The sequence below is a fragment of the Sarcophilus harrisii genome, chromosome 4, assembly GCF_902635505.1.
Source record: "Sarcophilus harrisii chromosome 4, mSarHar1.11, whole genome shotgun sequence".
In the NCBI taxonomy this organism is placed as follows: domain Eukaryota; kingdom Metazoa; phylum Chordata; class Mammalia; order Dasyuromorphia; family Dasyuridae; genus Sarcophilus; species Sarcophilus harrisii.
The window spans coordinates 23717034-23735608 of NC_045429.1; the positions used below are offsets into that span (position 1 = coordinate 23717034).

The following is an 18575-nucleotide window of genomic DNA, read 5'->3' on the forward strand; positions in this document are numbered from 1 at the left end:
TTCCAAGTTATTGACTCTCTCTTGCATACATCTCATTTCTTTTCCCATTTTTTCTTCTTCTTATTTGCCCTTTAAAATTCTTTATGAGCTCTTCCAAGAAGGCTCTTTGGACTTGAGACCAATTCATATTCCCAGGATAGAAGTATAAAGGATAAATGAAATAACCATTACTTAAAAAGAGCTTACATTCAAATGGAAAAGAGAAATACATAAACAAATATGCAGTATAAATATAAAGTGAATAATACCAGTAAATACAAAGTAGTTAATACAAGGGAATTAGGGAGGGCAAACACTAGTAGGAGCTCTGAGGATCAGGAATGACTTCATTCAGAGATAGTGCTTGAGTAGTGTCTTACTGAAAGGTAGAGACTCTGTGAGACTTCCAACTTGTGACTCCCAAGGTCAGACAAACATGCTTGTGAAGGAAAAGGGGACTCTAAAAGGCAGATGTAGGGGTTGTCTCCCAGGGCACAGTTAGTACTAAGGCCTGGGAACAGATAGAAGATGCAATATTGTGTGTAAGGAACAGAAAGAAGGTCAGTTGGACTTGTCATAGGGTATTGGAGGAGTGATGGCCAAGGAGCCTGGAAAGAGAGATGTGGGTGGCGGGCATACACTGAGACTTTCGGGACACCCCATATGAGGTGTTGTTGCCTCCTCCCTTGATTCATTCTGTTCCTTTTGAATGTGATATGTGCTTTCATCTTAATTACTTTAAAAAAATTATTTTACTTATTTTTGTTATATTTTGAGTTCTGAGTTATCTCCTTTCCCTTCCAATGATTCATTTTTTATACTTTTAAAATGACAAACAGTAATTATCCACAAAAGCAAAGATTTAATATACATTTAATATACAAAGAATGAAGAAGTTCATGAAACTGTGATTTTTAAAAAATATATTGATATCTTTCTGTTTTCTTTCTGAAATTAAGTTCTGAATATAGGGGTGTGTGTATATATACATACATTCATATATGTGTATATAAACATACATACCCATGTAAAAACATACAATATACTTATAGAATGAATACATATGCACACATGCATTTCTGTATATTCACACGTTTATACACATGTGCACATAAATGTGTATGTGTGTGTATAAACATATGTATATGAAAATACACATATTCATATATATATCTTCCTTTCCCTATCCATCCCTTGTAACAAAGAATAGAAAGAAAACAAACAAAAAATACAGCTTGGTAAAATTAATCAATACATGAATGTAATCTGAAAGCATAGACAATATTTGACATCTATAGTCCCTCAACTCTCCAAAGAGAAGAGAGCTACATTTTTTCTTCTCATGTCCAAGGGCCAAGAAACTAGATAGTGCCGTGTATAATGTGCTAGTCCTGGTGTTAGGGAGACCAGAGTTCAAATCCAGCCTTAGATACTTACTAGCTGTGTGATCCTAGATAGATCATTTGACCTCTAGGGCCTGCCTCAGTTTGTCTACTACAAAAATGGGGATGATAATAGCATCTACCTTCCAGTTGTTGTCAGGACCAAGTGGGACAAAATTAAAGCACTTGGTGCCATGCCTGACACTTAGTAGGTACTATATAATGTGATAGAGAAGACACTGACAAAGCACTCTCCTCTCTGGTACTTTTGCCAAGAAACCCCCAAATGGGGCGTCCGAGAAGCTTGAACTTCCACAGATGCGTTGTGAGCCATCACTGTTAATTACACAGTGTTCCGGCCTGTCTGGTCTCTCCGTGCACTTCATTGCAGTCAGTGTGTATCTAGGGAGGACTGAAGTGAAGCTTGCCCAAGGGAGTATGTTCCCTCACCCCTCCAATGCCCAGGGAGCCTTAGGAACAACTGTGACCAAGCCAGGAGGAAGCAGCTCCCTTTAAGGATGGACAGACGCTTGTCAGCGGCCTTTCCGGGTTATGTCATCTCGAAGCAGGGTGCTGGAGGGCAGCACTGGGCACTGGCCACTGGCAGGCACTAAACCTGGGTGGGGAGGGGTCCGGCTCCACTTGGCGAGTGAGGGGTGTTTACAGGTGACAGTGGTGGGATGGGAAGAGGAGAACAATCTGTTCCCAGGGCCCCGAAGGCGGCACTGTGGGGAGCGTGACCAGACACTGAAGACCTCCCAGGGCATCCTGGGCCAGTGCTTCTCCTTTTTGTTTTGTCCCTGGCCTTGGATGACTTTGGAAGAGAGAGCGGGGCTGACGATTTTGTGCAGCTCTGCCTTGCTGAAGTCCAAGCCATCCAATGATGACATCATTGGTTATCTTTGAAAACAAAGCCTGAGCCCCTCAGTGCTGAGTCACTTCCTTCACTAGAGTAGCCTGGAATCGCCATTTTCATTTCCATTGCCTGAGGGCCCAGGACCTCTCAGACTCACAAATAATTGCTTCCAAGGTTGCTCTTATGTCATAAAGATCTGTTGACTAATATAGGATCAGGTAAAGAAACCCCAAAAAGAGGTAGCCAGAGGCCCACATTCAAACTCACCTTGTTGAGGCTCATCCCCCTAGTTGTTGTGTGTCCAGGAGCTGCTATATAGACCCCCCTCTACCCCTACCCCATGGTTAGAGAAGAAAGGAGAATTAAAAAGTGATCTGAAGCTGGAAGAGAAGAGGGCAATTCAGGATAAGTTACTTCCTATTAAAAATACATAAAATCAGCTATTTTGGCTCAGTGGATAAAAAAAGCTTGCCTTTTTTTTTTTTTTTTTTTTTTTTTTTAATCTCCAAATTCAAGCCCTTCATTGCTGAGTCACATATGTCCCTGAAGGCCCTCAAAGTTTCCAAGGAAGTTAGTTCTAGCCCACAATCCCTGGTGTGCAACTTCCAATTCAGCCTCTACCATACTTATATGGTTTTCCCAGTTCTACCTTTTTTGTCTGTATCAGTTCATAAAGTTGTCTCATGATTCTCCGATCTGATCATTTTTATTTTTGTTTGTTTGTTTGTTTTTTACTGTGATTAATATTGTCTGTACTGTATGGGTATCGCTCCACTGAATGTGCAGTTTCTGTCTCATTGAATGCTTGGTTTCTTCCAGACATGACTTCCCTGAGTATACTATATCTGCCAATCACTGTCAGGTACCACTCCGACGAACATGTAATTGTGGAGAGACTTTCTATTTGCAGCTTTTTGACTTTAGGGAGAGTTCCTAGCTGGAACATTAGCTGTTCCCCAGGGGAAGAGTGGGCTCTGTCATGCTCCTTTAAAGTTGGAGGCTTTCCATGTTTGTTCCAGAGCAACAGCCCTTATTTAATGCATGTTACTTTGTGACCCGCTATGTATCTAGAGGAAAAAATTCTTTTTTTCTTTAGAAACCATCAATCATTTTTTCCTCTCAGATTCTTGGCTAGAACAGGTTTTTCATATCCCTCCATCAGGAGATTCCTTGCCCAGGGAGCCAAGGTTCAGCCAAATAGTCACCCCAATTAGTGCTTTGGGGCTTAAATCTCTCTTTGAAGTCTCTATTTCCTGGTCACCAAAGCTCAAATTCATTTCAATAGTATTTCTCTCTCTCTCTGTCTCTAGTAACTAGACCAGAGGTTTCAAACATAGCAGGGCAGCATGCAGCTCACAATATTCTCAAGTGTAGCCAAATCCCAAGTGTAGCCTTCCCATTTAGAGGAAGTGAGATGAAATAGGTAGGCAAATCAAAGCCAGGGGGTAGAGTCAACAGTATATTTTCCTGTCCTGTCTGCTTTTTTCAGATATTGTCAGTCAGCAAAGCCCTTCTTTGAACGTCCTTATGCCCAGAACTGGACATCGTGGTGATGGAGGGAGTACAGAAGCACCGGCCCTTCCTTTGCTCTCCCCGTTGGATGCAGCCTCAGATCCCATTCCCTGCTTCGGCAGCCACAAAGTCTTAACTCAGACCTAGATCATTTAGCAGGAAACATGAGCCCGGTGTCTGTCCCTGACCTTAGAGCTTGGCCCGGCCCTCTGGCTTCCCAATTTGTGCTGGGATAACCCTGGTCAGGGCATATGGGGATGATAGGAACGGATGTTTTCACTGTCCCACAAAAGTGTCACAATACCCTGCTCCAGTGGCTCCTGTCTACAGAGTATAAAGGTTCTTCAGGGAAGGGCAGGAAGGAGGGCTTAAAAAATATAAAGGGGGGCTAGTTTCTGACTTTAGGGAGGCTATGAGTTCTAAACAACCAGTTAACAGGGAGCAGTTGGGGGTGCTTTAAAGTAGGTGAAGCACTTTACAAATATCACCTCATTTAATCTTTACAACAACCTTAGGAGATAGGTGTAGTTATTATTCTCATTTTACAGCTGAGAAAACTGAGTTACACAGAAGTAAAATCACTTGTCCAGGGTCACAGCTAGTAAATATTTGAGGCTGGATTTGAACTTGGGCCTTCCTGATTTCAGGCCTAGAGCTCCCTATCCATCTAACTGCCTCGAGGACCACAGAATGTTAGAGCTATAAGGGCCTGAGATATCGTCTGGTTGAGGCCTCTCATTTTACACAAGAGAAAATGAGACTAGATACTGACACATCATCTTAGTGTCAGTGAGGACTTGAACCCAGATCTCCTGAGGACTAATACAGAGCTCTTCCAACTTCACTACCATTTCTTTGGCACAAAGGGCCAGGCAGAAAGTGCCATAGCATCTGTGAGCTTGGGATCCCTGATGATAAAACTGGAGCAATCTGGGCAGGGCCTGAGCTCCTCAATATCAAGACCTTAATTTTTTTTCCCTAAGGTTCTCAGTTAAAATGTCCATTCACTTCTACATTTCCTCCTCTGTGAAATGAGGTGTTAGATGATTTCCAAGGCCCCTGCCAGCCCTGACATCCCCTGTTCTAAGCCCCCTCCCAGGCCTGACATTCCCTGTCCTAAGCCCCTTCTTAGCACTGACATCCCCTATTCTAAGACTCTTCCCAGCCCTGATTTTCCCTGTTCTAAGCCCCCTCCTAAATCTGACCTTCTCTGTCCTAAACTGCCTCCCAGTTCTGACATCCTCCATTCTAGGTTCCCTACCAGCCCTGACATCCCCTGTTCTAAGACCCTCCCAGCTCTGACATCCCCTGTTCTCCAGCCCCTCCCAGCTCTGACATCCTAAGGGTTCCTTAGAATCCTAAGGGTTCTAAGACCCTCTTAGCTGATATTCTCTGTTCTAAGAGCCTCCCCAGTTCTAGCCTGCTACAGTTTATGATCCTAAATTGTTTGTTTGTTTTTTACTTAGCCGGTGTGCGCAGGCTTGCTTTTGCTAGTTTACACACTGAATACTGACAGCAGGCAGCCTGGAGAAGGGCCCTTCCTATTCCCACTGTAGAAGTGAAAGCTTTGGGATGGGCAGCTTTCAATAAGAGTAGCCTCTGTGTTCCAGGAGGGCTTTGATCAGGGTCTGGAAGAGCATTGTCTGGGGTGTGGGTCTGGGTTGGCCCGGATGACCTTCAAGGATCTTTGTATCTCTGAATCATCCCAGGGACCACTGCAGGTGCTGCCTTCTTGGACTGCTCTGTTTAGCCCTCAGCTATTTCTGCTGCTGCTGCTGCTGCTGTTATTGTGGCTCTTTCTAAGGTAAATTTCCTGCTGGCACTTTGCTGATCCCTCTCCTGTCCCCAAAGTGACCACAGAAGAAACCGAAATGACTCCTGCAGTCAGCATCCCTTTCACTGGGAAGGGGATCAATATGGCAAACAGCTTTGTGGTCAAACTAGAATGATCTCATCCTATGGAGTCTGAGAGCGCAATGGGGCTCCTCCATGGTACAGGTGAGTGAGTCAAGAACCAGAGATGGGTTGGTTGTCCATGATCACAGGATAGTAAAGTGTCAGGCTGTGTTTGAAATCAAGTCTGACTCCTGGGTCTGGTGGCATAGTGGGTAGAGCCCTTGGCTTGGGAAGAAAACCTGACCCTGGATATTGCCCAAGATACCTGCTGGCTGTTATGGGTCTGGGCGACTGACTGAGCCTGGGCAAGCCACTTAATTTTTATCAGTTTTCCCATCTGTGAAATGGGGAAATACTTGTGCTTTCCTCTTAGGGTTCTTGGGAGATAATATATACCAAGTGCTTTGCAAACCTTAAAGTGGGATTTCAGTGGTTGCTGGTATTAGAAAGCCATGTTACCTTTCCAAGATGATAAGACAAAATCACTTTGTTTTCGATAAACATTTTCAGAGGCTGAGTGGAGAGAACATGTGGCTAAGTGAGCACCCGGGCTCCCTGGAGAAGTATATGCATCCTGGGCTGGGGGTGGGGGCATTCTTGGTGTGAGAGCTGCTCATCCGCGCCCTATGTGTCCACGTGATAACCCCAGATGTGCCCCACGCCCCAGTTCTCACCCGGGGCTCTCATTGCACCAGGGCCACAGCTGGGTAAACCTCAGCAGAGGGGCCAATGCAGATGGAGGGTAGCTGACGTGTCTCATGTCTGCTCAGTGTGCCCACTGAAGCATATTTTTTCCCCTTCCCTTCAGAATATGGGTGATTGGAAATGTTTTGCATGATATAGACAAACAGTTCTCACTTTTTATAAAGGAATCCATCTGCTGACATCTAATTAAAGGATTTTTTTTTTAATAATGAAAATTTGCCCACTGAGGCAGGGAAAGGAGGGAGGGAGGCAGGTAGGAAGTGGGATACCAGCCAGTGGAGGGAGGCAGTGGGTGTACTTGGGCAGACATTGGGCCAGGCTAAACAGACAGGAGAGGATGGGCAGACATGGGAATCAAAGGATCCTCCAGGATCTCTCCTAGCATCCGTTCTGCTTCACTTGGAGGGCTGAAGTTTTTGGTTTTGTTTTTTTAGGATTTTGTTGTTTGGTTTTTGGTGATGTGGGGTGGGGGGGGGATGGAAGACCCCAGGACTGAATTGAAGACAGGAGGGGAGAGAGAACACCCAGATGTTGTGACACAGGAGCCACCTGACAGTGGTTACTGGAGTCCCAACCCAGAATGGGTCTCCTCTTGTGAGAGGATGACCCAAGGAGACTGAGAGGTCGTTGTGTTGTCTGACTTCTCTGACTGAGAGGCTATTGCATTGTCTGACCGCTCTCCTCTTCCCTCTGCCTCTAATTTGTCTCATTCCCGGTCCGCAACCCCTGTGTCAGCAAAGGCTGCCCCGCAGCTCCTTCAGATGCTCTGATCCACAGCTGTGGAGGCTCTTGGAGAACTGACCTGTCCCTTAACACTCAGAACTATTCAGTGAAGTTCTAGGTGTTTGGAATGAGGATTTCTTTCAGAATTCTTTACTCAGAGTTGAATTTGCAATGGGAATTTATATAAAAAAACTGACTACATATTTGTAATGGATTTTGTGTTGACTTCTCAATGGCTGGGCTTAGGGAGAGAATCTGGAACTGAAAACAGTTGCATCATAAAAATATAAAGTCAATTAACATAGACATACTAAGGTCATCATGGGCATGTGTATGTGTGTGTGTGTGTGTGTCTGTGTGTGTGTTTGTGTGTGAGTGTGTGTATGTGTGTGTGTGTGTGTGAGAGAGAGAGAGAGAGAGAGAGAGAGCGTGTGTGTCTGTGTGTGTCTATAGTCACATGATGGCTGGGTGGTGAACCAGGTGGAGTGATGAAAAAGGTTTAAACTCCAGGGATGGAGCTTTTCAAAGGTCCACTGCAGCAGTGACCAGTAAGGGGGTGTTTCCTCAAAATGAGGTTTCTGGGTTGTAGTTGGCAGAAGCAGCCAGAGACGTAAGATAAGGAGAAGGTGCATTTATCAGCACCCAGGAGGAAGGCCAGGGTCGGGGTCTAAGCTTTCAGTAGGAAGGAAGGCAGGAGTGGAAGTGACACGGTCTGAGCAGGAAGAAGAAGCCTTGAATGTTTTCTCCCTGGGAAGGGGGCATCCCCTGGGAAGTCTGCAGGGGGCTGGTGAAAACCTAGATTTGTGGGAGTGGAACCCAAAAATCCTCCACATCCCAGCCTGGTCTCCTTCCATCTCCTTCTGGTCCAAGCTTCCCCCCCCCCCCCCCGCCGAAATCAAAGGCTCAGTAGGGCTACTTGTGCCAGATCATCAATACCAAAGGAGCTGGGATGGGGGTAGGTGGCAGTAAATACTGGCAGCTGCCTTAAGAAGCCAGAGAAAAGACAGGTTGAACCAGACCAACTGTCAGTTCCTTGGCATCCCCCTCTGCCCTCCTGATTTAGCTCTGCCCTGAACATGCGCCAGGACTGGTTTTCCTTGGCATTCTTAAGCCCTTGATTTGTGGTACCCCGGTGCAAACCCGGCCTGGCTTTGCAGTTTATACTGGCTCTCTTCCCAGGAAGGAGGTGGCCTCCATGTCCCAGGCAGAAGCTGGGCTGGACGAGGCTCCTTGGCTTCCTTCTTGCCCAGGGGTCAGAACCTCTCTTACCTCCCCTGAACCTTAACCCTAAGCCATCCTCCTTTCCCCTGCCTTGAGACTGGTGCAGTCCTGGAAAGAACCTTCTAAGCCTCTGTCAGCCCTTCCTATGGACTAGGACTGCTAAGCTTGGGGACACAAACATAAGTGTGGTATCCCACAGTCCTCAGCTTCAAGAAGAAAGCAAGATCCTCCCAGACAATTCCTTTGCCAGGTGCGAACACCTTCTTGATAAGAGACAGAAACATTCAGAGGTGCAGGCGAGGGGGGAACAACCCCCAGATTCCTCAGTTGAAGCGGTCCACTTTTCCCTAGCCTATGTCTATAATGGTGAGATAGCATGTCCAAGGTTTTATGGTGTTTTTAAAACTAATTCTTTTTACTGTGTCATTTCAGTAAATACCTATTTTTAAATTAATTAACTCTGGATGATAAATTGATAATCAAGGGAGCTGAAGATCAATAGATCTAGAAAACCACTCGAGGTACCCCTAGAAAACTGAAGGAAGTCCATTGCCTTCGGAAGAATGAGCCAAGAGGAACTGCTACATAAAGAAAAAATATACAATTTTTGCCTTTTATGAGACTATATTCTAAAAGGGAGACAACATACAAATAAATAGCAGCTAGATGGTGCTGTGGATGGACTGTCCACCCTGGAATCAGAAGAATTTGAGTTCACATCTGACCTTTGATACTTCCTGTGTCACCTTGGCCGAGTCACTTAATCCTGTTTGCCTCAATTTCCTTATCTGTACAATGAGCTGGAGAAGGGCACGACACTGTTATTTCTGCTAAGAAAACTTCAAACGAGATCATGAAGAGCTGGACACAATTGGAAAATGGCTGCACAACAAACGCCATGAAATAATACAGAGCAAATATAAGATAATTGTTGAGGGGAAGGCACTTGCAGCCTGTCATGGACCAGGGATCACTTCTTGCTTCAGAAGTTTGTGTTTGAGCTGAAGTTAGAAGAAAACCAAGGAAACTGAGAGGCAGATGGAGAGAAAGCATTAGAGGCAGGGGTAACAACGAATGCAAAGGTATGGAAATGGGAGAGGGAGATCCATGTGCCAGGAACAAGATGGTCAGTCTGTAGGTCAGTGCTATGAAAGGAGATTGCACAGGTAGGAAGGACTTTGTTATTAAAGTAAAGGGGAAGGGCAAGCTGGTGAAAGAACATTGAATCCCAAGTCAGAATACCTGGTTTCCTACCATTTCTGGAAACTGCCCAGGTGGATCCCACCCAGGAGGCCAAGGGCTAGAAGTTGAGTCAGGAACTTGGGTCTGTGAGAATTAACTCCATTGGATTTGGGAGGAGTGAAATTAAAAGTCTTTAATTATACAACTGCAGAGGTGAGTATCCTATAGAACAGGAATATCTGGAATCAGTACTTTCCTCCCCTAGGTGCTATTTGATGTACCAGAGGTCACAACCTGGCAGGAGTCCTAATACCCTCATGTGAATGTGACTCTCCACCTCTCATTATTACTCCTTCCTTGGCAGTCACCTTAAGTGGATGTAGTTTAGTCCTTTTTCTGATTTCCTATTGGCTGAGTCCTATCATATTTGAAGTGTCTAGTTCCCCCATGTGAATTTAAGTCTTCTCAGATCACATCATTGCACCTGCCTCCCTCCCTTCCCCAAGTGGTCTCCACCTCTAGTTTTATTTAACAACAGATCTTCTTATTCTAAGTCTCCTTCTCTGATTGCATCTTAAAACAGTGTTTTTTATTCTAATTCTCCACCCCAGATTACATTCTCCTTTTCCTTTTAAATCTGAATCTCCCATCCCAGATTACTTTTTCCCTTTATTATTTTTTATTTCCTTGTTTAGAGTCCTAATTTCCATTTTCTTAGGTTTCAATATTATTTTTCTAATTTACTTTTATTTCTCTAATTCGATTTTTGTAACCTTGTGGAAACTAAATGCTCATCCAATTCTCACAGTGTCACATTCCAAATGGGACTCTCCACCTATTTGAATGAAGTCCACCTAGTTCTCCTTTCTGGGCTTCCATTTCCTCATCTATAAAATAACAGAATTATCTCTCAGGTTCAGTTTAGCTCTAAAAGCAGGGTCGTGTGTATTGAGTCTTATAGGGCCTTGATTCCCTTGACATGACGATGGATTGAAGCAACTGGAATGAAAGGTGGGTTGGGGAGGACATTATAGCTTGCAAAAGGAGAGACTGACTTTGTTCTGCCTGACTCAGAGAGAAGAACCAGGAGCCATAATTCCCTTTCTGACCCTTAAGTAATATTTTCAGGATTTATCTCCTGCCTCATATCTTATATCTTAAATCTGGAGATTCTTTGATCTGAAAGGCATAGAGCATTTGTAAGTGCTGGGATTATAGATACAAGTAAAAAAAGGACAATTCCTGCCCTCAAGGAGCTTCCATTCTAATATAATTTTTCAGCATTGACCACTGCAAAAGCTTTTGTTCCAATTTTTCCCTCCTTTCCCCTATCCCTTCCCCCAGATGGCAGGTTGACCAATACATGTTAAATATGTTGAAGTATATGTTAAATACAATATATGTATACATGTCCATACAGTTATTTTGCTGTACAAAAAGATTCGGACTTTGAAATAGTGTACAATTAGCCTGTGAAGGAAATCAAAGATTCAGATGGACAAAAATAGAGGGATTAGGAATTCTATGTAGTGGTTCATAGCCATCTCCCAGAGTTCTTTTGCTGGGTGTAGCTGGTTCAGTTCATTACTGCTCTATTGGAACTGATTTGGTTCATTTAATTGTTGAAGAGGGCCACGTCCATCAGAATTAATCATTGTATCATCTTGTTGTGAACAGAACCAGGAGAACAATGTACACAGCAAAAAGATTATATGACCATCAACTGTGATAGGCATGGGTCTTTTCAACAATGAGGTGATTCAAGGCAATTCCAATAGACTTGGGATGGAAAATGTCAATCACACCCATATAGACAATTAAGAAGACTGAATGTGGATCAGAAAGCATATATTTTAACTTTTTTTGTTTGTTTATTTTTTTCTTTCTTATGGGTTATTTTTTTCCTTTTGGTCTGATTTTTCTTGCACAGCATGACAAATATGAACATATGTTTAAAAGGATTGTACACATATAACCTATATGAGATTGCTTGTTATCTTGGGGACAGGGAGGTAAGAGAGGGAGGGAGAAAAATTTAGAGCCCAAAGTTTTACAAAAATGAATATTAAATGTATTTGGAAAATAAAATACTATAAAAAAATTTTTAAAGGATCTCAGCGGGTATCTCATCCAATCTCTTCATTTATAAAAGAGGAAACTGAACCCCAGAGAAGATGTGAATTGCCAGAGTATCAGAGCTGGAGTCATACTTCCCTTATTTTTATGTTAATTTGATTTGATTTATGCAATTTAAGACATTTTAATTTTCTTCTTCAGACTATTTCCAATTTTTTGACCTTAATTTTATTGTTTTCAATAAAGACTTTATGATATTAAAATTATTTCAAAAATTTTTTCAGTGCTACAAAAAGAGAATCCTCCCTTCCAAACATCATTTTCCTAACTTCCTGTCGCCATCTTGTGTTCACACGGCATATCTCACGGATAGAATTCACTTGTTAAAGCTGCAAGTGCCTTGGGTTTAGTCCAGTATTCTTTAATTGTTCAGCTAAGTTATGTGCATGTTTATTTTTTGTGCTGAGGCAATTGGGGTTAAGTGACTTGCCCAGGGTCACACAGCCAGGTAGTATTAAGTGTCTGATTTGATTTGAACTTGGATCCTCCTGACTTCAGGGCTGGTGCTCTCTCCACAGTGATCCTCAAAGTGTAGTCCAAAGAATTGTTGGGGTCTCTGAAATCCTTTCAGAGGGTCTACAAATTCAAAATAATTTTTTATTTCTAATATAGTAAATAGCTATAAATATAACCCACGTGAACAAAAACTCTTTGAACAGATCCTCGATAGTTTTTTTTTAACAACATGAAGATACTGAGAACAAAAGTTTGAGAACCACGGCCTATACCAACTAGCTGCCTCCCGTGTGTGTTTTTTTAAACAAACCTCATATTGTTGGTTAATAGGCACTAGAAATATTTTTATTTTCTCATCATTGTTCTGCCAAAGTTTTTATTAAACTGAAGACTTCTACTGTTCCGGAAAAGTTTGAGAGCCAAGTCTAGTCCAATCATGTCGATTTTGTAGATGAGAAAATAGCAGCACAGGGAACTGAGTGATCAGCCCAGTCACACATCTTGTTAGTGGCAAGATTAGGAATATAACTCAGACCTATTTGACTCCTAATTCAGTAGCCTTCTCATCAATCACATGCAGAAGCCAGTCAGAGCGCTGGCCTGGGGGGGGGGGGGGGGGGGGGGGTGTGAATCCCTTCCCGGATATAGTGGGATAGGACAATTTGCTTAATTTTTCTAAACCTCAGTTTCCTCTTCTGTCAAAGAGATGGTAATAACATCGTAAACTCCAGGGGCTTCCTCTATCAGGTAAACTCTTCTCTTTAGTTTCTAAAGCTCTTCCACTTTCCAGTCTAGCCATACTGGCCTCCACATGGCACTTCATCTCCTGCCTGTGTTCCTTTGTCTTGATTGTTCCTGAGCCTACAAGGCTCTTCCCCTTTCTCTGGGTCCCTTGGAATTTCCGATGATCCCTGAGATTCTGGCAAAAGCTATTTTTCCAGGAAGTGCTCCTCTCTGAGGTAATCTCCCCTGTAGGTGTCTACATGTGTCCCATGAACCCAAGACAGAGCCTTGAGAAAGGCGGCCGATGATGAGTCAGAAGTGGAGGAAGAAAAGCAGGTGAGCAGTACAGAAACCCAGAGAGAAAGCAGGAGGCGGAGGATTCTCACTGGTAGTGTTGAGGTCAGGAACCGAATGTTGAGGTGTAGACCACGTGTTGAGGTCTACATTTGGGGTACCTAAATGAAATTAGGGTTTAGTTAAGGTCTAGTGGCAGGTTTGGGGTATAGGGAGTCAAACAGAGTTCCCCTGCAACTCCCTTAGATTCAGCGCAAGGATACGACGGTATATGAGGTCTAGAAGCGGCGTGGATTCCCAATAAAAGCATTTATTAGCCCAGAGAGCTAGATTAATAAAAGAGGTTTATTATTGATTATTATTGAGTTTAGAAGTAGGAGATAGGTGAAGGTAGAGATAAGGAGGGCACTGAACAGAGGGTCCAGTGGACAGAGGGTCCTCACATGGTGACCATGTTTGGAATCTCTGCAAAGAGGGGTTCCCATTGTGGTCCTAAGTCGGAGACTTAGCTCGAGGGGCTTTGGGTGTAGCCCCAAAGTTGGCTCAGATCCGGGTGGGGCTGGGACAGGTCTGGACCTTCTATTGGAATTCAAAGGGACCAGGATTTGTGAGTCAAAGGGTAATTTACATTAGCTAGGGGGGTTGGGAATCAAAGATTGGAATCTTTCCCACATCAGTAGGAGGTAATGAAGTGCACAGAAGACACGTTCCTGAGTTCAAATCCAGCCTCAGGTACTTGGCGCCTGGCCGGTCACTTCACCCTGGTTGCTCCCAGTTTCCAGATCTGTAAAATGAGCCAAAGAAGGAAATGGTCAACCAGTATCTCTGCCAAGAAAACCCTAGCTAATCCCTCCAACCAGCCGTTCCATAAACATCTTTTGCATAGATCCCATCTTTCTTCCGCTTCCCCCCAGCTTTCCTACTGGCAATTTGGATGGTATCCTCGGCTCCTGTCACTGCCCACACTCTGCTAACATTCCCATGGAACACCTTCAGCATCTCACGCCTGGATGACCAAGCCACCTTCCAGCTTCCTTCAAGTTCCATCTTCTCCGACAAGCCTCTCCTGATGCCTTTTATTCCAGGATCGGCATCTATCGATGATCCCCAATTAACACTTACACATTTTGTGTACCCGATGTCTCCCCCCTCAGACTGGAGGCTCCAGGAGGGCAGGGAACATATTTTTCCTATCTTTGTATCCCCACGGCTTAGCATTGCGTCTGGCATACAGTAGGCGATTACTCATTGATGAATGCTTGGGACTTCCCCTCACTCCCAGACCCCCATTGGGAGCTAAGTTTCCTACCCTATTAAACAAGTTGTGCTGGGCCACAGGTGCTGCTGCTTCTACGTCTAAATGGTGGTGGATAGACTGGGGCTGGAGTCAGAGAGACCAGACTTCTGATTCTGGCCCAAGCATGAGCCTGGGCAAGTCACTTAACCTCTCTGTGCCTCAGTTTACTTATCTGTAAAAGGGGGATAAGAAGAACCCGGATCCCCTGGGACTGGTACAAGAAAACACAAAAATGCTCTGCGTGAACCACAGTGTGCCTGAGCAAAGCGCCAGCACACAATCGGGTGCTAAGTAGGTGTTTAATAAGTGCTCCACCATTCCTTTCTCCTCCCCTTCTTTCTGTTTCCTTCTTCTGTTCCTCCTTTTCCCCCCATCTTCCCTTTCCCTCCTCTCCCCTCTACTTCCTCCCCTTTTCCTTTCCTCTCCTCTTCCCCTTTCCTTTCCTCTCCTCTTCCCCTTTCCTTTCCTTTCCTCTTCCCCTTTCCTTTCCTTTCCTCTTCCCCTTTCCTTTCCTTTCCTCTTCCCCTTTCCTCTTCCCCTTTCCTTCCCTTTCCTTTCCCCTTCCCTTTCCCTTCCCCTTTCCTTTCCCCCCCTCCTGCCCTTCCTTTCTCCTTCCTTTTCCTTTCCCCTCCCCTTTCCCTTCCTTTCCTTTTCCTTCCCTTTCCTTTCCTTTCCTCTTCCCCTTTCCTTTCCTTTCCTCTTCCCCTTTCCTTTCCTTTCCTCTTCCCCTTTCCTCTTCCCCTTTCCTTCCCTTTCCTTTCCCCTTCCCTTTCCCTTCCCCTTTCCTTTCCCCTTCTTTCCCTTCCTTTCTCCTTCCTTTTCCTTTCCCCTCCCCTTCCCCTCCCCTTCCCTTCCCTTTTCTCTTCCCCTTCCCTTCCCTTCCCTCTCCCCCTTCCTTCTTTCCTCCTCCCCTCCTCCTTCCCCGCCCCCTTTCCGCGCGCGCAGCCTCAGTAGGATGCACGTCTTCACTCCAGATCACGTGTTCCCAGCGGCGCACGCTCAGACTAGCTAGCGCGGCGGCGCATGCGCGGAGGAGCGGCGGAGGTCATGGCGGGCCTGGTGGATTTTGAGGATGAGGAGCAGGTGGCCTCTTTCCTGGAGAACATGGAGGTGGAGTGTCACTACCAGTGCTACAAGGAGAAGGACCCGGACGGTGAGTCGGGGGCTCGGCCCGGCCCAGGGACGTCAGCCGGGATTCGTGGAGGGCAAACGAGAAGGGAGTGGAAGGAGAGGCCAGGCCAAGGCGACCCCCCCCCCCCCCCCCCCCCCCCCCCCCCCCCCCCCCCCCCCATGGAAGGAGAGGCCAGGCCAAGGCGACCCCTCCCCCCCCCTGCAGTCCTCCCCCCCCCTGCAGTCCTCCCCCCGCCCCCAACCCCGTCACTCTCCCCGGCACCCACCGAGAAGCCGCGTCCTGCCCCTGCTCTCCCCTCCCCCATTCTGACCCCATCACGACCCCTCCTGCTTTTAGGTATCCCATAATTCTCCCCGTGATTAAATGCAACGACCAGGAGCCTTTGCGGTGCGCTTCAGGGATGCGCTTCGGGATGCCCCGTAGTAGGCGCGTTCATGCGCTGGGCTCGGGGGCTGCAAAGCGCGAGAGGCCTCGTGCCCCCCGGAGCTCGCCATGCGGCGAAGAAGGTTCGGAGCAACTTTGTGCCCGCGGGCCGAGGGCCCACAGCCGAGCCCTCCTGGAGGAGGAGGCGCGGGTGTCACCGTTTGGTTCTTGGTGCTTCTGAGCCTCTTCCAGCCGCGCGCTGCTGGTTTTCCTTCCTTCTGAGGACTGTTCTCGGCATCCTGGGGTTATCTGTCTTCTGGGGAAAGGCGTGCGCGTGTGTGCGCTTGTGTGTGCGTGTTTTCTGCAGCACGCATTGGATGTGTATGGGCTAGTAAACCTTTATCCACGACATCTGGTAGCAAGTGCTTCCCCACCGCACCGCCGTCCTCCTGGATGCGCGGGTCGTCTGTGCAGAGCCCGCTCGGCGTCATGGCTCCCCCACCCGCCGTTTCTGTGATGGCCCGGTCCTTGGCAGTGTCGTCTCCTGCCCCGTACATTTTCTGGCAAGATATTTAATGTTCAGGCCACGCGTCTTCTAACTGGCTATAGCATCAGGGCACGCTGTGGGTCTGATGTCTTCCAACTTCAGCGCTCCGGCGTTATCTATGAAACAAGGAATTCTTTCCTAATTTGTGCTTTTAGGTTATTAAACGCTGGTTGTTGAGCTCCCTTAAAAAAAAGGTAGGGATTTATCTGGGACTTGAAGGAAGCCGGGAAGCAGAGGCGAGGAGAATGTTCCAGGTATGGGCACTTGGAGGGAAACTGCCCGGAGCCAGGAGCGGGGGCAGCAAGAAGGCCAGTGTAGAGTAAGTAGGAGCGAGAGCTGAGAAGACTAAAGGTGGAGACGGTGTCTGTGGCAGATTGTGAAAGACTCTGGAGGATAAACAGTTTTATATTCTTGGGGGTGATAGGGAGCCCCTGGAATTTGATGAAAAGGAGCAGGGTATGGTCAGACGGGTACTTGTAAATTCACAGCCAGTATGTGTCACAAATGGAGTTGAAGCGAGGTTTCCCAGACTCCGGTGACGAAGTATAAGCCACGGAAGCACAGAGTTGCCTGGAATGAATTCATGGACTCAAACTGACTTCCAGGTCAAGGGGCTGAGTGGGCCACGTTCCCCTGCAGAGCTTTGCAAGGGGGAGGGTGGGGCCTTTTATGAGGCTGCCCCCAGAGCAGGGATGCTAACTAAACTAGTAAACTGCATCTGTAAAGCAACAGTCCTGTTCGCACAAAAGTCTTGGGAGTTGACATCTGTGACTTACTCTCTGGGTTGTACAAGGTAGCTGCGGTCATCAGTACAGGGTAGCTCTGTCCATACAAGATAACTCCACTGGTCAGCTTGCTCCTCCAGCAGGAAGAGATAGCCTTCCTCACTGGGGCCCATTCAGAGCTGGGTTGCCGCCTGACATGGTCATTCCACAGAGTCTATTCACCCCATCACTAGACAGCTCCTTATTTACTTAGCCAAGCTGAGCTGCCTCTCCCTTGTTTGTTTTAAATTTGCTTCTCTGGGTACTCTCCTCTCCTCAAGAGAATATGCTTCTTAAAGACTCAGTTTACGATTATTTGTTTGTAATTCTAGTACTGAACACCTAGTAGGTACTTTAAAAGTACTTGTTGAATAAATGAATGAATGCTGAAAATAATTCTTTTGAGTAGTGTAAGCTCAGATCTCGCTTTCTCCCCCTTTCCCCCCCACGTCTAGGTCTTCCCCTTTGAGGTTCCCTCCATCTGCTTTGTCTTTTTGCTCCCGTCTCTCCCTTTCCCTCTCTTCACTTCTGACTCTTAAAATCTCTTACTTCAAGGCTCAGTTCATGTGTGAATTGTTAGTGCTCATTCCCTTCTCAACAAAAAGACTTTTTTTGTGTAGAAGCTGTTTTACCCCAGTACAATAAAAGCTTCTTGAAGAGTAGGGTCATGTTTTTTTCTTTTTTTCCCCCCGAACCCCTATAGTTATTTGGATTCTTTTACATCTAGAAAATTTTCAGTTTTTCTTTTTCAGTGTAACTGAGCCAAGAAAATGTTTCTTCATATGGTTACCTAGTGGTAATATAGTTGAGGTGGAAATTTCATTTTAGAGAATCCTCACATTTAGGTGACTGTTAATAAGTATTTATTTTCTGAGTAATGAAAAAGTCTTTTCAAAAATAAATCTGGACCAGATTTTGGGTTTAGTCATCATAGTAACTCACTTTTCTTTCATCTGTTAGGTTTAGAAAATGTTTCCCTCACAATTATCCTGTAATTGAAGTTAAATGTGATCACTTCCATTGTATGGAGAGAGAACTAGAGATAGGGGTAAGGAGTAAATTCGAGCCTACCCTAATTCCTGGCTACACTGCTCTGCCTGCTCTTGGTGTTGAGTGTAGGGGCTAGAGCCCAAACCTCAGTGTTGTGAGAATGTTCTGTTTCCATGTCTGAATTTTTAGGATTTAAAAAATGTCAAACAAAAAATAATTTTCCTGAATTTGACCCCTGGTTGAGATCAGCACTATGTTAGTGGAAGGGTATATTGGAGGCATAGGATACAGGGAGAGAGTAGCCACCTCTGAAACCCTGGCTTTCCTCCAGTTCCCAGTGGTTGGTCCAAACAGGAGCAGATATCCTTGGAGCCCTGGAAGCCATGGATGGGCGCTGTGCTGCAAGAGAACTGGACT

The 18575-nt window shown here is 45.7% G+C and overlaps 1 protein-coding gene and 1 long non-coding RNA gene across 5 annotated transcripts in view; one reads left to right on the plus strand and one right to left on the minus strand.

The window, feature by feature from the left end:
• Positions 1-13637: 13637 nt before the first annotated feature.
• LOC116423537 lies at positions 13638-14724 on the minus strand. Its single transcript, XR_004234146.1, has 3 exons — positions 14375-14724; positions 13989-14159; positions 13638-13849 (listed from the first exon to the last, which is right to left on the minus strand). It is a non-coding gene; the product is annotated as an uncharacterized LOC116423537 (long non-coding RNA).
• A 648-nt stretch (positions 14725-15372) lies between these two features.
• The window catches only part of LOC100915694 (cytochrome c oxidase assembly factor 7), a 34710-nt gene continuing 31507 nt past the window's right edge, over positions 15373-18575 (plus strand). For 3 of the 4 annotated variants that reach the window (XR_004234277.1, XR_004234276.1, XR_004234278.1), the window contains exon 1: positions 15373-15515. Coding sequence is in view for 1 of the 4 variants with exons in the window: in XM_031969107.1 (XP_031824967.1) it covers positions 15386-15515 (130 nt within the window). In the remaining 3 variants the exon portion in view is untranslated. The remainder of the gene's footprint in view (positions 15516-18575) is intronic. The other variant, XM_031969107.1, reaches the window with a different exon arrangement.